The sequence below is a fragment of the Neovison vison genome, chromosome 3 (assembly GCF_020171115.1).
Source record: "Neovison vison isolate M4711 chromosome 3, ASM_NN_V1, whole genome shotgun sequence".
Lineage (NCBI taxonomy): Eukaryota > Metazoa > Chordata > Mammalia > Carnivora > Mustelidae > Neogale > Neogale vison.
In genome coordinates this window covers 203,579,144-203,604,964 of record NC_058093.1, presented here as the reverse complement: position 1 = coordinate 203,604,964, position 25,821 = coordinate 203,579,144, and the positions used below count along the sequence as shown (strand labels likewise).

At 50.4% G+C, this 25,821-nt stretch overlaps 1 protein-coding gene across 2 annotated transcripts; it reads left to right on the top strand.

Moving 5' to 3' along the window:
- The first annotated feature begins 356 nt into the window (after window positions 1-356).
- On the top strand, window positions 357-25,238 carry ANKLE2 (ankyrin repeat and LEM domain containing 2). 2 transcript variants are annotated; one of them, XM_044243591.1, is made up of 13 exons: window positions 357-543; window positions 7,526-7,999; window positions 10,750-10,956; window positions 12,093-12,286; window positions 12,367-12,555; window positions 15,727-15,849; window positions 17,760-17,826; window positions 18,563-18,735; window positions 20,133-20,239; window positions 21,074-21,264; window positions 21,695-22,340; window positions 23,018-23,149; window positions 23,556-25,238. In XM_044243591.1, the coding sequence occupies exons 1-13, from the start codon at window positions 357-359 to the stop codon at window positions 23,758-23,760; spliced, it is 2,895 nt and encodes a 964-aa protein (XP_044099526.1). In that variant the 3' UTR covers window positions 23,761-25,238. The 2 variants fall into 2 exon arrangements, with proteins under 2 accessions (XP_044099526.1, XP_044099527.1); XM_044243592.1 differs by lacking the exon at window positions 357-543 and adding an exon at window positions 1,163-1,254 and having other exon boundaries at window positions 12,111-12,286.
- The last annotated feature ends 583 nt before the right edge of the window (window positions 25,239-25,821 follow it).

Below are 25,821 nucleotides of genomic sequence, written 5' to 3'. Positions count from 1 at the left end.
CCCCGCCCTCGGGCCCTCCCCTCTCGCCGGCGGGTTCCGGGAGCCCCAGTTTGCAGCGCGCCGCGGCCGCGGGGCCGCCCGTCTCAAGACCCCGCGACCCGAGCTGCCCGCGCCACTGCCTGAAGGCGCCCTCGACCGCCCCGCGCCGTCAGGGACTGGGCCCCGGGACGCGCTCCCTTGCCGGGCCACCGGGCACGGGGACGAGCGCCCCGGCCCGCGCTTTTGGTCTCGGCCCCGCACCGGCCACCGCGTTGTGCGGCGCCATCAGGCAGTGGCGCTGGCAGCTCGGGCCGCGGGGTCCTCGGGCGGGCGGCCTCCTCCACGGCGGCGGCGGCGGCGGCGGCCGGGCGGTGGCGATGCTGTGGCCGCGGTTGGGGGCGGCTGAGTGGACGCCGCTGGTCTGGGAGCTGCTGGGCGCGTCGGTGCTGCTGCTCGCGGTGCGCTGGCTGGTGCGGCGGCTGGAGAAGCGGCCGCGGGGCCTGGGGCGGAGCGGACTCGCAGCCCCGCCGCCCGGCGCGCCCACGAACTCGGCCTTAGACCCAGGTGAGGCCTGCGCGCCGGTGGGCCCGCGCCCCTCCCGTCGCCGCCCCGGGCCCCCCACCCCTCCCGGGGCCCCCTGTCCCCCCTCCCCTCCCCGGGTCTCAGCGCCCTCCCGTCGCCGCCCCGGGCCCCCCACCCCTCTCGGGGTCCCCTGCCCTCCCTCCCCTCCCCGGGCCTCAGCGCCCTCCGGTCTCCGCCCCGGGCCCCTACGCTCCCGTCGCCGGGCCCCTCTCCTTCCTTCCCCTCCCCGGGCCTCGGCCCCCTCCGTCGCCGGCCCGAATCGGTTCCGGGACAAGACCTGGAGTGAAAGTCGGGCGTCCTCAGCGTTCGGACGGGGGCGCTGGGAGCTGGGGCGGCTTGTCTGCGCGGCGTCGGTGTGCTTGGGTCCAGGCGGGTCCTTCTGCAAGGTCCTGCCCCCGGTGCTCGGCTCCTGTGGCCTCGGGGTCCTGCGTGCGCCGCGGCAGTGGGCTCTCCGGGTGCTGCGCGCCCGCGGGCCTCCGGGACCCTCTCCCGCTTGGTTGGCTCTCCTGCGCCAGGGTCTGGGTTCCACGACTCTGAGAGGAGGGCGAGGTTCTCCGAGCAGACAGCGAAGCTGAAGCGCCCACCGTGGGGGGTCCGGGCTAACGGGGCCCGGAGGGCTGACTTCTTTCTCTTGTCCTGGTTTGCAGCCGAGGGGACCGTCCCAGGAAGGCCCGGCCTTGGCTGAGAACGCAGGTGGGAGGCATAGACCAGCTGGGAAGGCGGGCCTGTGGACCCCAGGTCCCGCGGACCCCCATCCCGTTGGCTGCTGCTTGCTTTGCCTTCTCTCATCCCCTTAAGACAGTTTTAGCTGGATTTTTTTATTTTGGAGATTTTATTTATTTACTTACTTTAATTTATTTACTTGTCAGAGAGCACAAGCAGAGGGAGCAGCAGGCAGAGGAGAAGCAGACTCCATGCTGAGCAGGGAGCCAGATTCGAGTGGGCATCCCGGGACCCTGAGATCATGACCTGAGCTGAAGGCAGAGGCTGAGAGGACTGAACCACCCAGGCGCCCCTGTAGCTGGCATCTTGAGTAAATAGCCTGCCGATTTGTCCGGCTGCACAGTCAGCCCTGTACCACGTACCTGTCGGACACCAAGGCCAGATTCCCCAGATGCTAAAGCTGAATGTGTCTACTAGGGCGTGGGACTAAGAGATGAGGGTTTGGGATGTCTTTTTTAAAAATTATTTTTATTAACAGATAATGTGTTATCTGCCCCAGGGGTACAGTTCTGTGAATCATCAGGAGTATCTTTTTTTTTTTTTTTTAAGATTTCATTTATTTATTTGACAGAGATCACAGGTAGGCAGAGAGGCAGGCAGAGAGAGAGAGAGGAGGAAGCAGGCTCCCCGCTGAGCAGGCAGCCCAATGTGGGGCTCGATCCCAGGACCCTGAGATCATGACCTGAGCTGAAGGCAGAGATTTAACCCACTGAGCCCCCCAGGCGCTCCTGGAGTGTCTTTTTATTTATTTATTTGTTTATTTGGTCTAAAACTTTCCTTTTTAATTTTTTTTTTTTAAAGATTTTATTTATCCATTTGACAGAGAGAGATCACAAGTAGGCAGAGAGGCAGGCAGAGAAAGAGGAAGGGAAGCAGGCTCCCTGCTGAGTAAAAAGCCCGATTCGGGACTTGATCCCAGGACCCGATCCCAGGACCCTGAGATCATGACCTGAGCCGAAGGCAGCGGCTTAACCCACTGAGCCACCCAGGTGCCCCATCCTTTTTAATTTTTAATTTTCTGTTTTGAAGTCATTTTAGATTTCTAAAAAATTGCAAAAAGAGTATGACACAAATGCACATGTGAAAAGAAGCTCAACTTTTCCATCCAATAGTGAAATACAAATCAAACTGGAAATGAGATACTACACCCGTTAAAATGGCTAAAATAAAGATACCACAAATGCTGGTGGAAATGCTGAGAAAACTGGGTGTCTCATTTACTGCTGGTAGAAGTAATAAAACTTCAGCCAGTCTGAAATCAGTCTGGCAGTTGCTCAAAAATGTTAACTGTGCACTGCTTTCCTGGGCATTTATGTTAGAGAAATGAAAACTTATTTCTACGCAAAAACCCATATGTGAGTACTTGGGAGTACTTGTAATTATAGTTTCCAAACACTGGAAGCAGCCCAAATGTCTCCCAAGGGCTGGATGGCTAAAGGGACTGTGGCACATTCATACCTTGGAGCGCTACTCAGCGGTGAAGAGGAAGGCGGTGCTGGTTTCTAGGGCATTATGCTAGTGAAAACAGCCAGTGTGAGACGTGTATTGTATGATTCCATTTATAATGAACATTCTTGAAAATTTACAGCGATAGAGAATAAATGAGTGCTTGTCAAGGTTTGGGGACGGGGCGGAGGTTGGTGTGACTGTAAGAGGCGGCAGGAGATCTTCGATATGGTGGAACCGTCAAGTCATTATCTATTTATTCATTTAGATTATTTTTTTTAAAGATTTTATGTACTTATTTGACAGACAGATCACAAGTAGGCAGAGAGGCAGGCAGAAAGAGAGGGGGCTTGAGCCCAGAACCCTGGGATTGTGACCTGAGCTGAAGGCAGAGGATTAACCCACTGAGCCACCCAGCGCCCCTGATTATGAATTTAGACAGTCATGGGATTCCGTGCAAAGACAGCAGAGTGATGCAGGCCGTGGCAAAGCTTGGCCCTGTCAGCTTCCTGACGCGCTGCTGCGTGTAAGATGTCACCTGTGGGGCCACCAGGAACCGTCCATACTGGTTTTCAACTTGAGTTTATCGGTTTTTCCAGATAAAAAGTTAGATCCAGGGAAGTGTTCCCTCAGACCCGGACGTTAGTATCTTACATCAGCACTGTAAGCAGGACGGCCTGGAAGCGGCCCGTATTCACTGTGCGCACCCGACTGGGTTTCCACATTGTCATCTTTGTGCTCAGTCAGTCAGGGTTGGGCGGATACTTGGGATTCTAGACGGTGGGGCAGCAAACCGCATCCTGTCAGCCAAATCCAGCCTCTCCTGTTTCTGTAGAGTCTTACTGGATCCACGGCTGTCGGGAGTGTCAGAGAGAGCTTCAGCCCCAGTCTGCAGCCCTTTACGGAGGTTTGCTGACCCTTGTTCAGGCCTCCGCCTCCCCTTGCTTGTAGCTCCCTTCTGCTGGCGAGGGAATCCCAAATCCAAATCCTGGCTTTTCCTCAGCCGTTCTGCATCCGGCTGCCTGCTGGTTGCTAGAGAGTGGCTGCACAGTGCAGCCTGTAGCATGCGTGGCCACATAGTGCTTTTCATTTACTAGGTCAGGTCTCTCCCACCTGTTCATTTCTAACTTGCAGTGCAGTGGAGCTCATTTGTTCTGGTTTGTATTCCACTGGGGGGCCTTCCCTCATCTTTTTTAAAACGATTTTTTAGTATGTGAAGCAAACATGTTCCTAAAAGTCAGAACATATGAAGTCACAGTGTTGCCCGCTCCTGGGCTGGCCCTCAGGATGGTTCCTCTTGTCAGTTTCCACCCTCCACCCCCAACAGTTTCCCAAGCTCATTAGTTTCTGCTTTATTTTTCCTTTTGTCCAGTTTTGTATATTGTATTCCTAATATTAATGACAGTGTGTTGAAACTTTTTTTGTGTCTTTGTTTTTATTCAGATTGACTTTGAGTGGATTCTCTGTTGTGCTAGATTAATAAGCCTGTGTTAGTTGATAACTGACTGTTAAGCGTAATTTGTCAGTGTCAAACACAGCAGCACAGGTTTGACGGGTATGATTTTACCTAATTTTCATTGCCGCCTAAGAAGTAGAGCTGTTATTGTGTCCGTTTTATAGGTGAGGAAACGGGCTTGGAGTTTGCACAACGTGTCCAAGGTCACATGGTTACTGCTGTGACGTGCCGTGCTCCTTCTGCCTGGTGCTGGCTCGAATGCAAGCACAGAACCCCCTTCAGACTCACCCAGGTTAGAAAGGTAGAGGCGGCACACAGACATGGGAACGGTATGAAAACTGCCCTCAGAGGAACGGATGCGGCCCCTGTTTATTCGGGGCATCCGCACCCCTTGTCCTGACCCGTTGCGTGTGGCTTCTCCCTACCCTGTGCCTTTTACATCAGTTTCCTGTCCCTGAGCTACCTCCATTGCTCCTGTTTCCAGGTGCTGCGGGAATCTGCTTAGGTGCGCTTCCTGGATAGAGTCCTGGGCCAGTAGGCCACCCCCTTCAAGTTCTTTGGCAGCTTTTTGGGGCTGTGCAGTACATTCATTGTTTAAAAAGCTAATATTGGGGCGCCTGGGTGGCTCGGTGGGTTTAAAGCCTCTGCCTTCGGCTCAGGTCATGATCTCAGGGTCCTGGGATTGAGCCCTGCATCGGGCTCTCCTCAGCGGGGAGCCTGCTTCCTCCTCTCTCTCTGTCTGCTTCTCTGCCTACTTGTGATCTGTCAAATAAATAAATAAAATCTTTAAAAAAATAATAAAATAAAAAGCTAATATCCCTTTTGCAAATAAGGAACGGCCATTTTTGAAACCTTGGAATTGGGTGGGGGAAGGTGACATTAAAATTTGTAAAAAAAAAAAAAAAAAGTGTACAGGGGCACCTGGAAGGCCCAGTTGGTTGAGCTCTGGCTCTTGGTCTCAGGGTCTTGCGTTCAGGCCCCGTGTTGAATTCCATGCTGGGTGTGGAGCCTACTTAAAATAAATAATAAAGAAATAAATAATAAATCCATAGAAATAGGGTAACATAATGAATTCCTGGTTTGTAGTCATCATCTAGCTACAATAGATACTAATATTTTATGAATCTTATTTTATCTGTCACTGCCCTCCTTTTTGTTCTCCTGCTAGAGTAATTTATTTTAATTTTTTTTTTTTAAGATTTTATTTATTTATTTGACAGAGAGAGATCACAAGCAGGCAGAGAGGCAGGCAGAGAGAGAGGAGGAAGCAGGTTCCCTGCTGAGCAGAGAGCCCGATGCGGGCCTCGATCCCAGGACCCTGAGATCATGACCTGAGCCGAAGGCAGCGGCCTAACCCACTGAGCCACCCAGGCGCCCTTATTTTAATTTTTTAAAAGATTTATTTATTAACTTTAGAGGGAGAGCAACTCAGGCAGACTCCCACTGACCACAGAGCCCCCACATGGGGCTCGATCTCACAACTCCAAGATCATAACCTGAGCCGAGGTCAAGAGCCAGACCATTAAAAAATAATAAATAAATAAATAAATAAATAAGTCAGACCATCGGGGCACCTGGGTGGCTCAGTGGGTTAAAGCCTCTGCCATCAGTTCAGGTTATGATCCCAAGGTCCTGGGATCAAGTCCCGCATCAGGCTCTCTGCTCAGCAGGGAGCCTGCTTCCTCTCTCTCTTCCTGCTTTTCTGCCTACCTGTGATCTCTGTCTGCCAAATAAATAAATAAAAATATATATTATAAAAAAAGGTCAGACCATTAACCAACTGAGCCTCCCAGGCATCCCTAGAGTAATTTATTTATTTTAAAAATACTTTATTATTTTTATTTTTAAATCGGAGAGAAAGTGAGCACAAGCAGGGGTAGTGGCAGGCAGAGGGAGAAGCAGGCGGGGGAAGCAGGCTCCCCGCTGAGCAAGAAGGCTGATGTGGGACTCCATCCCAGAACCTTGAGATCATGTCCAAAGTCAAAGGCAGCCACTTAACCAGCTGAGCCACCCAGGCATCCCACCCCTAGAGTAATTTAAAGTTAATCTTGAATATTCCATCATTTCATCTGACAGTACCTCTTAAAACTGTATATTCCTTGGTTTCATTGATACATTGTGTAATTCTTTCTTCATCCCTTTTAGGAGTTTCTCTTTCTTTCCTGTCGTTTAATCCTTTGTATTTATTCCTTGTTATTCCTGGTGTATTATTGGTATTAGAATCACCGTCCATATGCTCATGGCTTGCAGGTCTTTTACCCACTCTGAACTTGTAAAGCTTGGACTTGAAAATTGAAATGCCCAGTTGGTGGCCGTAAGGTGTTTCTGACGCTATAATGCCTAAGTCTCCATCTGTCCATGTCTAGGATTCTGTCTCAGGAGTCACTCCTAGGCGTCTGGACTGGAGATCTGGGTGTTATTCTAAACTGACTGCAGTTCCTTAAAACCCTCCCTGTGGCATCTGATACATCCACCCTTAAGATCTCCAGTTTTTCTAATCTGAGCCCTTGTTTCCAGCCCTGTTACGATAGCACTAGTCTGTGCCCCCTTATTTCTTACCTTCTTCCCAGTTGTTGCTGACCATGCTTAAACCGTGCTTAAACCTGTAATCCCCAGGTTTAACTACTCTTTCTCCAAAGGTATGGATTAAAGCTCTTGCTGTAGCTCAAACCCACTTGCTGAGTAGCTGTGTAACTTGAATAAGTTACTTAGTGTCTCTGTGATCGAGGTTCTTCATCTGTAAAATGGGGGTGCATAGTAATAAACTGCCACACGGAAAAATCACGGTGTCTTTATACTAGAGCCAGGCTCTTGGAAAGACCCAAAACAGTAAACATTAGCTACTTGTTATTAGTATTAGCAGAATGACTCCAAGAGTTATCTTTGTGGCTCCCCTGACTAAATCTCTGGATAGATCCCCTTTATTTATGGAATAAAGTACAAAATATCTGTAGACTATATTTCTGGAGTTGGAATTTTAATGGGGTTTTTCGTTCATTTTGTTCCACATTATCCTTTAGCAACAAGTGAGCATGCCTGTTTCCCCAGTATGCTTACTTTCCTAGAGTATTAGTGTGATTGTATCATGGAATAGTACCAGTTCCAACATCCTTATCCAGAAATTGCTTATTCTAATTTTGTTTAGATTATTATCAATTTGGAAACCAAAAACTTCAGAAAGTTCTCTTAGAGGGTGTATAGACTAAAAAAATCTGGAGAAACACCAAATTGAAATGAAACTGAAACCAGCTTTTTTGCTACTGCTGTGTTGTTTTGTTTTTTTAATAAGAAAAGATGTACTTACAGCCATCACCTTGATTTTTGTTGTCTTGGGCCCAGGCGAAATGACAATGGACGCCATCTTGGCGCGACTGAAACTCCTGAATCCTGATGACCTTAGAGAAGAAATTGTGAAAGCCGGATTGAAATGTGGACCCATTACTTCGACCACAAGGTTCATTTTTGAGAAAAAATTGGCTCAGGCTTTATTAGAGCGCGGAAGAACGCTGCCTTCACATCCTCCTGGCTGCAACACCTCAGGTGTCACTGCTCTGACCCAAGATGCACAGAAGATGTCGAAGTCTGCTGTAGAGAGTCAGGCTGAGCAGGTCGGCTTGTCTGAAGACAGAGATTTTGGTTACAGCGTGGGCTTGAATCCTCCAGAGGAAGATGTCGTGACATCTAAGACCTGTTCCGTGCCCTTCAGTGCTGCCACTGGGGTCAGCGGCCACAAAGCTGTGACAAGGGCGTCTGCGGAGCCGCCTCTGTACTACGGGGTGTGCCCGGCGTATGAGGACATGCCAGCTAGAAATGGTAGCGTAACGGGCACCTGGTGTCTCTTCTGCAGGTGGTTTGTGGGCAGCAGGGGCCGGGGGTTGTGAAAATCTCAAACCCCAGAGAAGAAAAGAATTTAATCACCATAATCTCACCCACCCCAAGTGAACCGTTGTTAGCGTTTTTAGGTAGAACTCTGTGAATTATTTATAAATGTATATGTGAATTTTTAAAAATGAAGAAAATTGGTTTCTGTAAGACATGCTTCACCTTATGAATGGTTTTGGCTAGCTATCATTTGATTATTTCCCTCCTTTTTTTAGAAGATTTTATTTACTCATTTGACAGAGAGAATGAGAGAGGGAACACAAGCAGGGGGAGTGGGAAAGCGAGAAGCAGGCTCCCCGCTGAGCAGGGAGCCTGATGCAGGGCTCTATCCCAGGACCCTGGGATCAGGACCTGAGCCAAAGGCAGACACTTAATGACTGAGCCACCCAGGTGTCCCCCCCCCTTTTTTTTTTATTCAACAGAATCTGAACACATTTTATGTTAATATAAATGGCTTGTGCAGCTGTAAGTAGTTTCCAGCATCAAAGAATTGTAGTTTTTAAAACAAATGTTTATTTGAGAGTGTGAATGAGTGAGCCTGTGCAAGCAAGTGTGAGCCGCGGTTGGGGCAGAGACAAGGGGAGAAGCAGGCTCTCTGCTGGTCAGGGAGCTAGATGCAGGGCCGTATCTCAGGACCCTGATATCACGACTTGAGTCAAAGTCACATACTTAACTGACTGAATCCCCCCCATGCCCCAAAGAATTGCAATTTTCAATCAGATGAAAGTAGATTTAGCACTGGAAAGCATTAATGAAAGCCTAATGTTGATTAGACTGTCAGAAATTACAGACTGGGGCGCCTGGGTGGCTCCGTGGGTTGGGCCGCTGCCTTCCGCTCAGGTCGTGATCTCAGAGTCCTGGGATCGAGTCCCACATCGGGCTCTCTGCTCAGCAGGGAGCCTGCTTCCTCCTCTCTCTCTGCCTGCCTCTCTGCCTACTTGTGATCTCTCTCTGTCAAATAAATAAATAAAATTTAAAAAAAAAAAAAATTACAGACTGGGGGGCGCCTGGCTGGCTCAGTGGGTTAAAGCCTCTGCCTTCGGCTCAGGTCATGATTTCAGAGTCTTGGGATCAAGCCCCGCATCGGGCTCTCTGCTCAGCAGGGAGCCTACTTCCCCTCCTCTCTCTCTCTCTGCCTGTCTCTCTGCCTGCTTGTGATCTCTGACTGTCAAATAATGTCAAATAAGGTAAATGTTTTAAAAAAAATTACAGACTGTCATTATGGTGATGTCATTTGTGGTGATACCCCAAATAGATTTGTTAGCCATATTATGTACCATGAGTAGAATGGAATATTGTTCAACCATAAGAATTTTTTAAAGGTTTAGTGACACTAGAAATGGTCATGATGCAATTTCTATTTATTTATTTATTTGAGAGGCAGAGATAACAAGTAGGCAGAGAGGCAGGCAGAGGAGGAGGAGAAAGAAGCAGGCTCCCCGCCGAGCAGAGAGCCCAATGGGGGCCTGGTTCCAAGACCCTAAGATCATGACCTGAGCCGAAGGCAGAGGCTTAATCCACTGAGCCACCAGGTGCCCCTTTATTTATTTATTTATTTATTTTAAAGATTTTATTTATTTATTTGACAGAGAGAAATCACAAGTAGATGGAGAGGCAGGCAGAGAGAGAGAGAGGGAAGCAGGCTCCCTGCTGAGCAGAGAGCCCGATGCAGGACTCGATCCCAGGACCCTGAGATCATGACCTGAGCCGAAGGCAGTGGCTTAACCCACTGAGCCACCCAGGCGCCCCATAGTCATCATTTTTAACTTGCTTTTATTATTTTTTTTATTTAGAGCATTAATTCAGGAATTTTATTTTTCATTATGAAATAGTATCCTTAGATATAAAGTTAAATGTGTACAAAATAATGTATTTTTGTATACATGTCCACACATATGATCAAGCTTATTAATCATGTTTTTTCACTAGCTAAGGCACTTTTTCTTCAAGATTAAAAATCTGAAATATTGGGGCACCTAGTTACCTCAAGTCAGTGGAGTGTACAACTCTTGATCTCGGGTTTGTGAGTTTGAAACCCATGTTGGGTGTAGAGCTTACTTAAAAATAAAATCTTTGGGTGCCTGGGTGGCTCAGTGGGTTAAAGCCTCTACCTTCGGCTTAGGTCATGATCCCAAGGTTCTGGGATCGAGCCCTGCATTAGGTTCTCTGCTCAGCGGGGAGTCTGCTTCTCCTTCTGCCTGCCTCTCCCTCTGCTTGTGCTCTCTCTTTGTCAAATAAATAAAATCTTTTTTTAAAAATTATTTATTTATTTGACAGACAGAGATCACAAGCAGGCAGAGAGGCAGACAGAGAGAGAGGAGGAAGCAGGCTCCCCGCTGAGCAGAGAGCCCGACTCGGGGCTCGATCCCAGGACCCTGAGATCATGACCTGAGCCGAAGGCAGTGGCTTAACCCACTGAGCCACCCAGGTGCCCCAAATAAATAAAATCTTAAAAGAGAAAATAAAAGATTGAAAAAATGGAAAGGCGGATGTTTAGGCCACTGAGCCACCCAGGTGCCCCTAAAAAAAATCTTTAAGAAAAAAATCTGAAATATTAATATGAGAGAAAAATCATACAACTGGATAACAGTTGTTTATTACGAAACCCATGGTCTTCCTGTGTGAACTAAGTGACGGTGTCTCTGGTTACTCCTAATTTTCCTGTTACTTTTCCCATGCAGAAAGGATTCATGTTTATGAAGATAGAAAGGAAGCATTGCAAGCTGTCAAAATGATCAAAGGATCTCGATTTAAAGCTTTTTCGAGTAGAGAAGATGCTGAGAAATTTGCTAGAGGAATTTGTGATTATTTCCCTTCTCCAAGCAAAGCCTCTTCACCCCTTTCTCCTGTGAAAATAACTTCGGTCTTCAGCAGCGGTGGAGTGAAAGGTAAGTGATGTGGCGGCTCATTTCTGGGTGTCCTTGGGGCCCAGGTATTCTGTGCTGTCTTCCCCATGGACTGTAACTGGTTTTCTCCTTTGAGAGAAGTCTGATTTTCATGGGAGTAGAGAGCCAAGGCCAAGGCCGTGGAGGATGGGTCAGTCGCCTGGTCTGAGAAGGACCCTGAGGAGAGAGGCAGCGGGGCACTGAGCGGGCCAGGTGTCTGCTCCAGTGCCTAAAGCTGGCAAGGCCAAGGGAGAAGCATCAGAAGGATCACGGTTGGTCCTTTTGTTGGGCTCCTTTTGTTCCGTCTCTCCTTGCTGCCTGTGGGACTTGGGCTTTGCTAGATGTCGAGACAGCCATTTCCCCGCTGAAGCTCCACCTGCTTCCAGGGCTGGGTCACCTGCTCTGACCCAGACCTGCTCTGACCCAGTCTGCAGAAGTCGAGCTCACCTGCAGGACCTGTCTAGTCCGAGATCTGACCTTACCCACTCCGGCTGCAAACCAGGGTCTGTGAGAGGCCTTTTCCGTCAGCACCGTGCAGAATCCCAGCAGCCTCTGACTTTCGCCTAGCATCCGTCTTGTCCCCTCCAGGAGCTCACAGGTGTCCTGTTTCCCAGGCCGCCTGGGACTCCCAGGGAAGGCACCTTCTTGTGGACATAGGCCCCTCATCCTAACTTGGCCTGACACAGGTGCCTCTTAGAGGGAACCGGGGTGATTTTGCACAGTTTGCAGTCTGTGCAGACACCCCTCCAGAGACTCAGACACTCCCAGGTGGTTGTAATCAAACAACAACAAAAATCACTTCGGCTCACTCTGCCTCTGTGGGCGCGTTCTGTGTGCTCAGAAGTTCTTGTGTGGGTGCGGCTGCTGTGCTGTTATCTGTCCTCACAAAGCCTTGTGCAGCTAGAGTCCAGTTGGGTCCTTCTGTGCTTAGGCTCGTGCTGTAGTGACGTTTGTGCCATGTTGCTGGCTGGGACGTGTGCCCCCCGGCTCTTCATGCGAACTGGTTCGTTCTTGTTACTCCCAACTAGGTTTTAAGCTTCCGTGGGAGAGATTTTTGTTGCCCTCAGTGTAGCACACAGTGGGCGATGAGAAAATGTTTGTGAAATTCAATGTTCTTAAATTCTGTCTCTTAATGACAGATGCCATGTACTCCTCAGAGTCAGAAACTATCAACAGAGAACGAGCAAACAGTTACAAAACCCCCCGTACTCAAGATCTCACCGCCAAACTCCGAAAAGCTGTGGAGAAGGGAGAAGAAGACCTCTTTTCGGATCTGACTTGGAGTAACCCCCGGTACCTGATCGGCTCCGGGGACAATCCGACCATCGTGCAGGTAAGCCTGCTCCAAGGGCTCTCGCGTCGACCAGCCGCGGCCGACGGAAACGAGGCTCAGAACGCGCACTTTTCTTTCAGGAAGGGTGTCGGTACAACGTCATGCATGTCGCTGCCAAAGAGAACCAGGCTTCAATCTGCCAGCTGACTCTGGAGACCCTGGAGAACCCCGAGTTTATGCGGCTCATGTACCCTGACGACGAGCCGCACATGCTGCAGCAGCGCATCTGCTACATTGTGGACCTGTACCTGAACACGCCGGACAAAGCGGTGAGCGGGCCCCACCGACGTCCTCACCCGTCGCGGCTGTCCCCAGTGAGCGTCCGCTGCGTCCAGCGGCATGTGGACGGGAGGTGCGCGGCAACGGAGCTCGGCCAGCTTAGGAAGGGGTGGGTGACATCCAGTCACACATGAGAGTCCTTCCCTCCCATCCACCCCCCCACGGGGCAGGGCAACTGGAGTCCCAGCTGTGTGCAAAGACAGGTCCCTCCTGACCTTCCAGAGCAGCTTGAGCTGGGCTTTGATGGGAGGATGAGCCAGTGTCGGAACTTAAAGAAAGAGAATTAAAGGGGTTTTAGTACTTTTTATTCTAGGTATCTACATATTACCTTTTTTTTTCACTTAATAATAGGAATATTTCCTATACAAAGGGTTTTTAATGGTGTACACGCTTACGTAAAAATTCCTCAAACAGAAGCATTTTACGTATTTATAAGACATTTTACGTATTATAAGACAGAACCCAGTGATAGCTTAGAGCCAAGGATTATAAGCTCTGAGCAAGCCTAGGAGTTTGAAAAACTGGTTGGCAGGAGAGGGAGTAGCAGAAGCATGTTGGAGTGGGGCACCGCTGTTTGATGACAGCATGTTGAATGTGACACGTTGAACTCCAGAATTGCAAAGCAAGACTAACTTACGTATTTATTTATTTGACAGAGACACAGCAAGAGAGGGAACACAAGCAGGGGGAGTGGGAGAGGGAGAGGCAGGCTTCCTGCTGAGCAGGGAGCCCGATATGGGGTTTGATCCCAGGACCCCGGGATCATGACCTGAGCTGAAGGCAGACGCTTAAGGACTGAGCCATGTGGGCTCCCAACAAGGATAGCTTTTTTTTTTTTAATTTTTTAAGGACTTTATTTATTTATTTGACAGAGATCACAAGCAGGCAGAGAGAGAGAGAGAGGAGGAAGCAGGCTCCCCGCTGAGCAGAGAGCCCGATGCGGGGCTCGATCCCAGGACCCTGAGATCATGACCTGAGCCGAAGGCAGAGGTCTCAACCCACAGAGCCACCCAGGCGCGCCCCCCAAGATAACTTTTAAATCAACAGGAGAGAAAAGGGGAAATAAGATAAATTTGGCCAAGATAGAATTATAGAAGGAAGTAAAAGGAAACAATGATTATATGAAAGCAACAGTAAGTGTAAAGACAAAGGAGCGAAATCAGCTATGTCCGTTAAAACGAAGGGTGAACGGACTCAGGAAGGGTTCCTGACTGGATTAGTACAGTCAGGAAGTGTGATTTGGAAAATATGAGAGAGAAACACAGTTTTCCCTGACATCTGTGCAGTATTCACAGAAAATGCGCAGATGCACGTGCATGGGGACCACTTAATACCTTCCTGGACGTTACAAGCCGTCTTTGACCATAACTCAGAAAGAGTCAGAGTAAGTTCAGTTGTTGGCCACAAACGTGTCAGAAGTCACGGGCACCGCAGACCAGCACGGTGAGAAGCAGGGCTGCGCTAGCCGGCGGCATTGAAAGAACCCAGACCCAGCTGTCTGTGCGGGAGCGGCAGTTTCCGGCAAGGGTGAGGTGAGAGGTTGTGGTCAGGTGTGCACATTTGGAAGCAGGTTAGAGATGGGCGTTCTGTGGCGTGAAAAAGAGCCGTGGCCGGAAGGAACAGTGGTGTTGAGGTCCCTTTGGATGCTCTGAATGAGTGAGAACATTGTCCCCGATCTGCAGTGACCATTGTCTTCCCACTGCCGCAGGCCTGGCAGGGGAGGTCAGGCTTTTAGAGCTTGGGCCACAGACCTGGAGTTGTCTCAGGTACACTGTGAAGCAAAGTCGTAACTTGGAGAAGGCGCCAGGGCAGATCTAGCAAAGGACAGCCTGTTTCTGTAAATAAAGCTTTATTGGAACACAGCTATGCTCATTCTAAATGTTCTGTTTCTGGCCCTCAGTTGAGAAGGTTTGCCAAGCTGGACAAAAAGGCGGGATGCAGTTAGGGCTGCTGTAGGCAGGCATCTAGATATTTCCAGGTTCACGGGGGCAGTGGATGAGAATGATGAGATGGTCCTAGAGGGTGTGGCGCAGGGGCTGGGTGCTGCCTTGAGGTTACTTGCTCATACAAGATTGGTCGGGTCACCTAGAGGAGGACGGACAGGCTGGCAGTTTGAGTGCTTTAAGCAAGGTCCATGAGGAGTCTTGGCAGCCTGGACGAGAAACTAAGTGGATGGCAGGCGTACGTAGCATGTGGAGGGCAGAGACACCTCCCAGGGACTTCAGAGCTGGGATCTGCCGTGCTTGGTAATCACAGGTGGACTGCGTGGCCGTGTCCCCGCTCTGGTAGACGTGAATGGTTTCTGTTTTGGCTGCGCTGCATTTGAGCCTGTGGTCATTCAAGTGAGGGGACCCAGAAGTCATTTGCTCTGTAGCTCTTGGTCACAGGATGCTGTTACACCAAGGCGCACAGATCTTAAGGCCTTAGTTGAAGGTATCTGGGGAGGGGTGCCACTAAGGGCAAGTGAGAGCATTGACAAGCATCCCGGGGTCAGGAGTGGAGAGTTTCGTTCACTAGATATTAGCCGCTGGAGAGAGTTTTCTTTGGGTCCAGACCGCGTTCATAGACTTTGTTTTATTCTGGGTGTTGCCTCCACTTGTTTATCTCACCTTTTTTTTTTTTTTTTTTTTTAAGATTATTTTTATTTATTTAGAAACAGCACAAGTGGGGAAAGGGCAGAGAGAGGGAGAGAGACACTCCAGCAGACTCTGTGCTGAGCGCCGAGTCTGACGTGGGCTCAGTCTGACAGCTCTGAGATCATCCTCTGAACAGAAAATTACGAGTCACAGGTGCCCCTGTTTATTTCATCTTTTGAGCATCAATTATATAACACTGTACTGGGCCCTGAATTGTTAAAGCGACGTTTACTGAGCAGGTATCTTGCCCTTGTTCATTTATAAACTCCCCCTAGGCCTGGGGCCCCCCCGTCCCCACCCCACTGGCAACAGTAACTGGGGCGCCGGGCTGGCCTCAAGCCCTGGCTTAGCGTGGGCACGTGCTGATGCGCCGGTCAGTCCTCAGAGGGAGTAACAGCGTCTTTTTATGGTCTTCGGATTTTGAGGGTTTTTGTTTGTTCTGCTAAATACCTATTTTTATCGTAAACAACCTTATGAAACAAACATTTTTAAATAAGAAATATTCTTTCTCTGCACCTTTCTCAGGGTTATGACACGCCGTTGCACTTTGCTTGTAAGTTTGGGAATGCAGATGTGGTCAACGTGCTTTCTTCACACCCTTTGATTGTAAAAAATCCAAGGAATAAGTATGATAAAACTCCTGAAGACGTAAGTATCTATTGAAATGCTGTTCCTCTAGTGTTAGGCATGAAAATATGTGAACTCGTAGTCTTGTTCATAGCTACTGTACAGTCCCAGTACTGACTGTGAGCGTGTTTGCCTCGTGGGCGCACCTTAGAGCCATGATTACTGAGTAAGACGCACCGTGAAGAAGAAGACGGTTCTGTAGAATCAGGTGGGAGTAAACTGCCCATGTTTGCTCATTTTATTTTCCTGAAACTGGTGGTCATTCGTTCTCAGCACCTCATGGGTTGTTTTTTTTTAAAAGATTTTATTTATTTATTTGACAGAGAGAGATCACAAGTAGGCAGAGAGGCAGACAGAGAGAGAGGAGGAAGCAGGCTCCCCACCGAGCAGAGAGCCCGATGCGGGGCTCGATCCCAGGACCCTGAGACCATGACCTGAGCCGAAGGCAGAGGCTTTAATCCACTGAGCCACCCAGGCGCCCCAGCTCATGGGTTTTTTATCAGGTTCTCTCTGTGCGGACCTCGGTTGACCAGGGAGTCAGGGAATGAAGGAGGAGGAGGAGGAAGTGGTGATGTGAAGGTGACGGAGGTGGTGGTGAGGATGGTCAGTGTGGTTGTGATGGTGAGCGTGGTGATGGTGGTGGAGGTGGTCGTGATGGTGAGCGTGGTGATGGTGGTGTGGTGGTCGTGGTGAGCGTGGTGATGGTGGTGGTGGTGGTCGTGGTGAGCGTGGTGATGGTGATGGAGGTGGTGGTGGGGAAGCTGGGGAGGATGGTGGTCGTGGTGAGGTTGCTGGTACTGAAAGCAGCTGACATGTGCTTAGCTCATTCCGTACCAGGTGCTGTCCTAAGCCCTCCCCGGTGTTCTCACCTGACCTACACAAGTCTTGTGAGGATTGATACTGGCAGTTGAGCAAAATGTGCTCTAGAGAGGGCAGAGAGAGGTACATCTGTGCCTGGGAGGTGGGGGTTGGGGAGGTGGACCTGACAAGAGCTAGGTGGGCGATCTTGTCCCGTGCGCTGGAGTTATTGGCTTGCTGACCTGGACCAGGCACCCCTTTGAGATGGAATCTGTAAGGGCTCCAGGCTGGTAGTGAACGCCACCTTTGTAGTTGCTGTGGCTTCCTAAGTAGTGCTTATGTTCTGTAGAACTTCAGAGTACACATAAGCAAAGAGAGAAAATTCACCGTTCAACAACTCAGAAATTACTGTTCTTTTTCATGTGTCTGACTCAACTTTTTGTGTGCATGAGTGTGTGTTTTTTCAATATATTTGTCACTTGTTAAGGGGTATTCCTAAAGCATTTGCCATTTGTCACAATCGGTTTACACATTTAAAAAAATAAGTTGCGCTGCTGACAGGATGCAGTAGAGTTGTTTTCTCTCACAGGCTGGCAGGAGATGGCAATTTTGTGGCTCCTTCCATTTTTGAAGGGTACTGGTTTTTTATTCTAGCAAAAATGTTCTTGTTGCTACAGTTCTCTTAAGGGGGAAAGTTGACACTGCTGTAGTAGCAAGTGGCGTGCTAAGTAGGAATTCTGCTATAATAGAGCCAGACAACAGCCACCGACAGGCCCAGGCCGGGGAGCTCTTGCTGCTAAACATTAGTGGCCTGTCGGCCTGTCTCCACCCTGACCAATCGTGCCTCTCCAGGCATAAAACTGGAGTGTGTAGTTGAGCACAAAGAAAGACAAATAAAGTTGATCCGTAGAGTTTGTTCTCGTCCTGACCACTTCAGCTGTCACAGAACATTCTGGAAGAAAGACCGTTTTGTTCAGCACATGTCTTCTGATTGTGGGCTTCATGAGGCTTTCAGCATTAGGACACAGTCCTTGCTTTGTTCGTTTTAAAAGTTGCTTTTATAAAATTATTTTGGGGGAAAATGTGAGAAATTAAGGTACAGACTATTCACATACTGTGTCTTCTTAAAACAGGTGATTTGTGAAAGAAGCAGAAACAAGTCTGTGGAGCTGAAGGAGCGCATTAGAGAGTACTTACAGGGTACGGTGGGGCCAGGCGCGGGGACGGGGAGGACCGCCAGAGGGAAGGCCCTGGACTGCGTGAGCCTGGCCTTGCGTGGCGGGAGCAAGCTCCGCTCTCAGGGTGGCAGCCCTTCCTAGGGTGATCTCTTGCTCCTGGACCCCCAGCTCGCACGCCACTTGTTGTCATACAATCCCTCCTTGGAAGCCTTGACCGTCTCTGGGAGACGGCAGGTTGTCTGTCGTCAGACTGGTGCTCATGGCATCACCCCGTGATCTCTGCAGGGATCCCGCGTGGTGGGTCCCTCTGGTCCCCGCCCCCTGAACGCAGCCTGCACATCGCCAGGGCAGAGGGTGGAAGGAGCCCTTTGGTCTGGCGTTGGCTCGGCTCGTCAGCAGCACCCTGTCGGCCCTTCCGGGTGCCGCCTTCTGCGCCATGGCCCGTCTCTCCTTTCATGGTTCTTGGGCCCCCGCGTCTGCTAATCTTGTTGACACACAGAGTTTGTGGAACTAAAGAGGAGTGTCTGCTGCTCCCCTGCCTGCCTTTCAGTCCTCCAGGGGAGGAAGAACATGGGGCTAGTTCAGTGGGTCTGGCAGAAACTGGCCTCTCGCCCAGAAGCTCTGGCTCGGAGCTTCTGCACACTCTTCATCACTGATCGCTTGCAAAGCCCCTGGTGTTCCTCGGTGATGGTGATGCAGCCGCTGACGTGGGGCCACGCCCAAGCAGACACCTTACCTGGGCTGTCTCCTCCTCCAAGGCCACTACTACGTGCCACTCCTGAGAGCTGAGGACACATCGTCTCCTGTGATTGGGGAGTTGTGGTCTTCAGACCAGACGACCGAGACCTCTCATATCGGCCACGGGGGAGGCGGCCCCAGAGATCCTGTTCTGACCTTGCGAGCCTTTGTGGGGCCCTTGAGCCCGTCCAAGGTGAGCTACTGTAGAAGCTTCTGGGAGCCAGCTCCTGGCTCTCCCCACCAGGAGTGTTGGGTATTCCGGACCGGGGCTCGTGGAACCCCAGTGTCTGGTGACGGGGCTTGAGGACATCTGCAGGAGGAACAGGAGTGCCTTGACCTGTCCGTCGCTGGTGAGCCGGCGTGAACGTGGGGGTGAGCCCACGCTTCAGAGAAGCCTAGTTTACCTGGGCAGCCGCCGTCATCGCCTGGCCCTTCTGGCCGTGTCACGGCCCTTCTCGCGCCACGTGCCAGTCGGGCTGGACTGTCCACTCTCGGATTTGGGGGCGTGTGTGGTCACTGGGAAGCCGCAGTGTGACGACTGTGAAGTTCACCTTCAGGGCTGAGGTGTTTCCCAGGCTGTGTGTCATCTTTCTCATTAGAGATTTTAAAGGGGCACCTGGGCAGTGTGGTTGGTGGCACATGTGACTCGGTCTCAGGGTTGTGAGCTTGAGCCCCACGGTGGGTGTGGAGATAACTCAAAAATAAAATCTTAAAACAAACACATAAGAGGAGACCTACAGTATTAAAATTTAAGAATAATTATTTTAGGGGCGCCTGGGTGGCTCAGTGGGTTAAGCTGCTGCCTTTGGCTCAGGTCATGATCCCAGGGTCCTGGGATCGAGTCCCACGTTGGGCTCTCTGCTCGGCAGGGAGCCTGCTTCCTCCTCTCTCTCTCTCTGCCTGCCTCTCTGCCTACTTGTGATTTCTGTCTGTCAAATAAATAAAATCTTTAAAAAAAAAAAAAAGAAAAGTATTTATTAAAAAAAAAAAGAATAATTATTTTATTTTTAAAAATGTATTTATTTGAGAGCAAGAGAGCAGGGTAGAGGGAGAATCCCAAGCAGACTCCCCACTGAACGCGAGGCCTGACACAGGCCTGGGTCCCAAACCTTGAGACCATGACCTGAGCTGAAACCAAGAGTCAGATGCTCCACCAGCTGTGCCACCCGCGCGCCAGTGTTGATAATTGTAAATAACTAGTTACTTACAGTTACGGAAGTGTCTCCAAGAACAGGTGTTATCAGGTAGGTTAGATTCAGTTGCGTAAAATAAAACTCTGAGTGACTTTAAAATGTAAACACTCATTTTCCTCTTGTGTGATGGGAAAGTGACTTGAGGCTCTCAGTGTGGCAGCTCTGACCCTCACAGCCCAGCCTGGGCCCCTAAGAGGGAGGCTGTGGAGCCTTGCCAGACCCCTTGGTGCTGCTGTCCTAATGTGGCCCTGTGGTCTGTCCAGCTGTCACACAGGAGGGCACGTTGCCCAGGGTGTGAGGACAAGGAGGGGTGCCGGGAGGCACTCAGCGGGCTCTGTGGTGCTGGTGCTTCCTGTGACTTGGGGGCATAGCACAGCTCAGGACATTTTCTCCTCAGGCAGAAGATTTTCGCAAGCTCTGGAAAACGCCACCTCGAGAGAAAGCAGGCTTCTTTCACAATGTCAGGAAGACGGATCCAGAAAGAGGCATGGAGAGGGTGGGAAGGTACTGGCTGGCTTTAGCACGGAGGGGCCGGAGCTGAGTGGCAGTGTCGTTTTGTATGTTGCATGCTTCTGCGTTGGCTAAGGACAGAAAGCTGTTCCAGCTGCAGAATAATCATACCTGGGAAGTGCTCATGGGGTTGGAGAGGGGGGTGTAAAGCCTTTTCCCTGCGGTCTGACTCCCCAGACGTCGCACACTAGTGGCAGAGGTTCTGCTGGCAGTCCCTCTCCAGGCAGAGAGACTCATGGCAGCGTTTTGTATGATGGCCACTCGGGGGGTGTCGCCTTGACAAAAGAACAGGAAATAAAACACAGGAGGTGGTGTGGCCAGAAGCTGCTAGTAAAAGTCCATGAAAAGTGTTTTCTCCATAGTCAGAAATCTATGTAACAGTGTTAAAGCTACATTGAATTGTTTTAAAACTTTGTCTCAAAATATAGACTTAATTTTAGATTCCCAGCTTGAGCTTTTGTGCCTAAACAAAACCAGAATGCTCTCCAACTTTATACAGTTGTTTTAAGGAAACAGGAAGGCTATTCTGTTGATAAGATTCATGTCTGACCTGTTGCCTCTGTAGCGTGTGGTGCGCGTGGGGTGGCTGCGGCCCCTTTCTCTCGCCATGACTTCAGTGCGCTCAGTGTGGCGGCCCATGTCCGAAACCTGCTTATTAGTCTGGCCGTGCTTGAGAAAACGCAAAGTACTGTTTTACCCCACATTTACGATACGATCAGAGTCAGAGCCGAGACTCCAGGCACTGCTTGGCCCTTCTGACACAGTGTGGCTGTTTTTTGTGTGGTCCGTTCCCTGTTTTCCGACTGATGCGTTGTCTTACTCTTGCAGGGAGTTGGCTCGTGAGCTGGGGTACCCCTGGGTCGAATACTGGGACTTTCTGGGCTGTTTTGTTGATCTGTCTTCCCAGGAGGGTCTGCAAAAGCTAGAAGACTATCTCCGTCACCAGGAGGCAGGCAAAAAGGCCCCACAAGACTTGGGAGAAAATGAGGCCTGTTGTCAGGAGAACCCCTCTACGTTTGGTAAGGACACACAGCGGTCTGTGGGTTCTCGGGACCTGGCCCTGCCCTGTGGCCGCACCCCAGCAAGCATGTCCGTGTGGAGAGCCGGCGCCTGCTACTTCTGTCAGCCGCTCGTGTTCTCGGCCCCTGGTGTCCTAGCAAGTCAGGCAGGAGGGACCAGCCACTGTCCCATCCCACGCTTGCCCGCCCTTGACCTTGGCCGCCTCATTTTCCTGCCTTTGAAGGTGGGGGGCTGGATGCTGCCATTTACCTGTGCAGGGTCTTGCTTGGCTTTTCCCAAGGGGCAGCGCAGGCTCTCTCTGGGAGTCCGAGCAGGTGGATCTGAAGGAGAGGCCGTCGGCTGCTGGTCTTGGGGATTTGCGGCTGCACCGCGTGATCCCTCGCGGACTGTGTCACCCACGCCTCTGAGGAGCTGCTCTCTCCCTTGTAGGCCGTGCTCGGAAGTGCAGCAATTCCATCTCTGTGAGGGCGTTTCTTGATGAAGATGACGACCTGAGCTTGGAGGAGATTAAAAATCGACAGAACACGGCTCGAAATAACACCCAGCCCACAGTTAGCACTTTTGGGGACTCGAAGTGTGACATCCTTCCCTTGGAGCAGGAGACCAACCTTATAGAAGCGTCCACCCTGACCAGTCCCCACGGCAGCAAGAATGGGTTCTGTGGCCCCCTGAGCGGCAGCAGGACCCCGGGCAGGAAGAGGCAAGAGGTCCCACGCGCTGGAGAAGTGCTCATCTCGCCGGTCTCCGGCTTGACGGTTGAGTTTGATAAACTGCAGTTGCAAGACCTGGGAAGTAATGTTTCCAAGACACCAAATAAAAACGGAAAAACTAGGAACAGGAAGAGCTTCACATCACAAATGGATGCCGCGAATGACTTGTTAGAGCCGCCTGCTGCTGACACGCTCACAGAGAATCAAACCAGGACAGAGAGCGAAATGTCAGCCAAAATGGCTAACATACGTCTGGGTCCTGACACTCCTGTGCCCGAGGTTCAGCAGAACTGCGGTTCCACGTCCTCAGAGCCCGCAGGGGTCCCCACGACGAAGGAGCCTGTGGAGAGGCTCTTCCTTTTTGGGTACGAGTGGGGGCTGTGCATGGGCGTGAGGCTGTGGGAGTGAATGTGGGAGCATGCCGGCAGCTGTGGCAGGCCGTGGGAGTGCACGTGAGCTCACGTGGCACTGTCCTAGTTTTCTTAAACCTTTTCTCTGCCCACGACCTGGTCGGACGTGCTTTTCTGGCTCCCATCTCTTGCCCAAGTGTGTAGCTCCTGGTGCGGTGTTGCTGTCGTCCAGGTTGGTGGGGCGCGTGTTCTCCTTTCCAGCCCAGCCTCACGCCTCGCTCTGCTCCCGGGGAAGTGGTTCTCTCCAGAACAACCGGAACTGTACCAAGAACTCGGTGGTTCTTGGTGGAAGAAAGCCCATCCTGGGGTAATCTCAGCCTCCCAGGGGACAGGCCTTCTGGGTCAGCCTTCTGGTCGGTGACGCTGGAGGTGGAGATACTCAGTATTGGGGCCATCATGCCCCCGGTGGGACAGTGCCTTCTGTCTGCCAGTGTGGCCTCTGTCGCTGCACAGCCCACATTGTGGCCCCAACAGCTGGGTCCGCTGGTGGCAGGAACGGACCCGCAGCTCCTGGCCTCTGCTTGCTCTCTGCTCGCCCTCTGCTCCTGTCCTAGGCTCTTGAGTAGTGGTGTTGAAAGTCTTTTTAATCACGAGTGTTTCTGCTTTTTCTTTCCTTTTTTTCTGTCATGTAGAGAGGAGCCGTCAAAACTGGATCGAGATGTTTTGGCCGCTCTGGAGTGTACAGAAGTGGACCCTCAGCAGTACCCGGCCGTGCACAGATGGAAGAGTGCCGTCCTGCGCTACTCCCCTGCTGACAGACAGAGGTCCGTGGGCCTGCAGGGTGACCTGCATTACACCGGGCTCGCTGGTAGCTGGCTTCCGGGCCGCCCGCTGGTGACTCAGTATGTTCACGTAGCGCTTCGTTCGGAGCGCTGCTTGGCCAGGCTGACACACGGCACCGCGCGGCTGGCGGACCCCGCGCAGACGGGTGTGCGGTTAGGTGGGAAGCGGAGGATGCTGCTGACCCGGTGGGGGAGCAGGTTGGAAGCAGCTGGGAGCTGTGTTCGGGGCCACATGGGACTCATGTGGAAAGTCATAGGTTCTGTGAATCTTCGGGGCTCATGGTCCTGAGGTTTGCAGCACCCGTTCTGGAGCCGGGTGGTCCCCCAGGGCTTGGGACAGAGCCCTTATCACCCGTCGGTGCTGACAGCGCTTTCTTGGTTTCCTCAGTTGGCCAAGTCCTGCGCTGAAAGGGAAGTTGGAGTCTCAGCAGCTGGATGTCGGTTGTCCCCACAGCTGCAGCCCCGGGAGAAGCCCTGGGAAGCCCGGGCCCGCATCCCACTCCCCAGGCCTGGGCAGCCCTGGGCGCTACAGCCCTGCGCATGGGAGCCACCTCCGCAGAATGGCGCGCCTGGCACAGCTCACGGCCTTGTAAGGCCGCTCCAAGCTGCTGGGCAGCTCGTTCTCTTCTTTGTTTTTAAAGGAAAAAGGGTAAAGTGTTTATTGCTAAAACTTACCAAAAAGAATATATTCTGATTAATTTATTAGTCCTCATTTTGAGAGTAAAAGGTTTTTAGAAAATGCAAATGTTTTGTATAAAATTTAGTTTTCTGGGGTTTGGGGAGAAGTTGATAGAAGCAAATCCAGTTACAAACTTTCTGAGAATCGTCAGCGTGTAACAGTGTGGACTTGAGCTCACCGTGGGCAAGCGGAAGACGCCATTCCCATCGTGTGTGTGCCAGAAGCCCGGGTGAGTGCCAGAGCCGGGGCTGCCAGTCCCCCGTTCTTACAGCACAGATGAATTTCGTGCCATCTTCCTTTTCTGGGAAGGGTCTCTGACTTTTTCGTTCCTGATAGAAATCTTTGGTTCTGCCGCTTGGTCCCAGTGGCTTAGACCAGTTGATAAGGTGCGTGTCTGGGGGCAAACAAACGTGGAGATGACTTCGACTTGCAAGTTTGACTCATCGCAAACATGTAAACTAGTGACCAGAAGATAAAACCAGCTTTTCTCTGGGAATCAGTTCTCTGGTCCGTGGGAGTCCTGGGAGTGGCCCCTGCACTTGACGAAGCAGCAGCTCTAAGGAACCTGCGCTGCCAGTCACTGGTTTCGTTGCAGGGTTGTGCCAATAAAGTGATCTTTAAGTTCCCCGGGTTTGAAATTTATTGCATATTTCCAGGTTCACTTCCACTGGATTTCCTTCATGAAAGAGTGTTGCGTTGTAGTATAGAAACTAGAGATTTGAGTCCCGGTCAGTAATCTCGCTCCATTTATTTTAACTTCCCCGTGGCCATGACCTTCTGGGGGTCTGCCTGGAGCATGGGGGTCATCTTAGAACCACTGCCGTGATTGATACCCAAAACTCCACACCTGAGTTACTTCTCTCCGGTGTACACGACTCTCGCGCACTGGGAGTGCTCTGTGAATATTTCCAGTGTTTGATCCAAAATGGAAAACTCTACCAATTTTTGCTAAATCCAGTGCCTTTTGTAAATCATTTTTTATTCTCCTGAAACTTGCTTTATGCAAATATACAGGGATACTAAGTAGGCGTGAGATTTTGTTGTTGCTATTTATAAGAATTCTGAATTGGAACTTATGTTTAAAAAAAAAACAAAAAGCTTATTTCTTTCATCTGCTAACAAGAGACAGGTCAGGAATATTGGAATCAAGATTTGGATTTTAAAACTTAAAAGGTGGTTACACAGGGTGTTTTCACTTGTGTAATGATCTGGACGTAACACAGAAAAATACATTCTATTCTGAAAGTCAGTGGCATTTACAAACGGCATCTTTGTTCTCAAAAGAAATTAGAATACAGATAGTACATCACAGCAATGATCTGTTTTCTGTAAAATCCTGTTACGCATATGTTGTAAATATTAGGATGGAAATTAAAAGTGTTTCTGTCCAAATTTTGCAGACTGTGGTTCTTATTTTCTGAAGGTTTAGGTTATCTTTGCCTGTTTGTCCATTTGTTTATATAAGGTGGTCCTGGCCCCAGTTAATGTACTTTTTTTTTTTTAAACATTCCTTTTTTTTTTTAAGATTTTATTTATTTATTTGACAGATCACAAGTAGGCAGAGAGAGGAGGAAGCAGGCTCCGGCTCCCTGCCAAGCAGAGAGCCCAATGCGGGGCTCGATCCCAGGATCCCAAGATCATGACCTGAGCCAAAGGCAGAGGCTTTAACCCACTGAGCCACCCAGGCGCCCCCCAGTTAATGCATTTTTAAACTACTTAATGAAATAAATTATTATTAAAACCATGTGGTGGTAATCCTAAGCTTTCAGAAAAACTGTTCTTGTGGGCAGCTAGGCAAAGTCCTATTTTTAGTAAAATCTTAGGTAGTGTTGTAATGAAACAGTACGTTAATCCGATAGTGGTGAATGCTGTTTTGCGGCCCCTTTTATACGTAACACGGTCTTGAAAGACTTGAACTTTGATTAAGCTAGTACAAATTTCATAATTGCCGTCGGAAACGAAAAACCTTTCCTGT

Coding starts and splice junctions, on each gene's coding strand:
- ANKLE2 (XM_044243591.1), top strand. CDS start 357: ATGCTGTGGCCGCGGTTGGGGGCGGCTGAGTGGACGCCGCTGGTCTGG. Junction 15,850..17,759: donor ATGATAAAACTCCTGAAGAC/GTAAGTATCTAT, acceptor TTCTTAAAACAG/GTGATTTGTGAAAGAAGCAG. Junction 20,240..21,073: donor GGCATGGAGAGGGTGGGAAG/GTACTGGCTGGC, acceptor TTACTCTTGCAG/GGAGTTGGCTCGTGAGCTGG.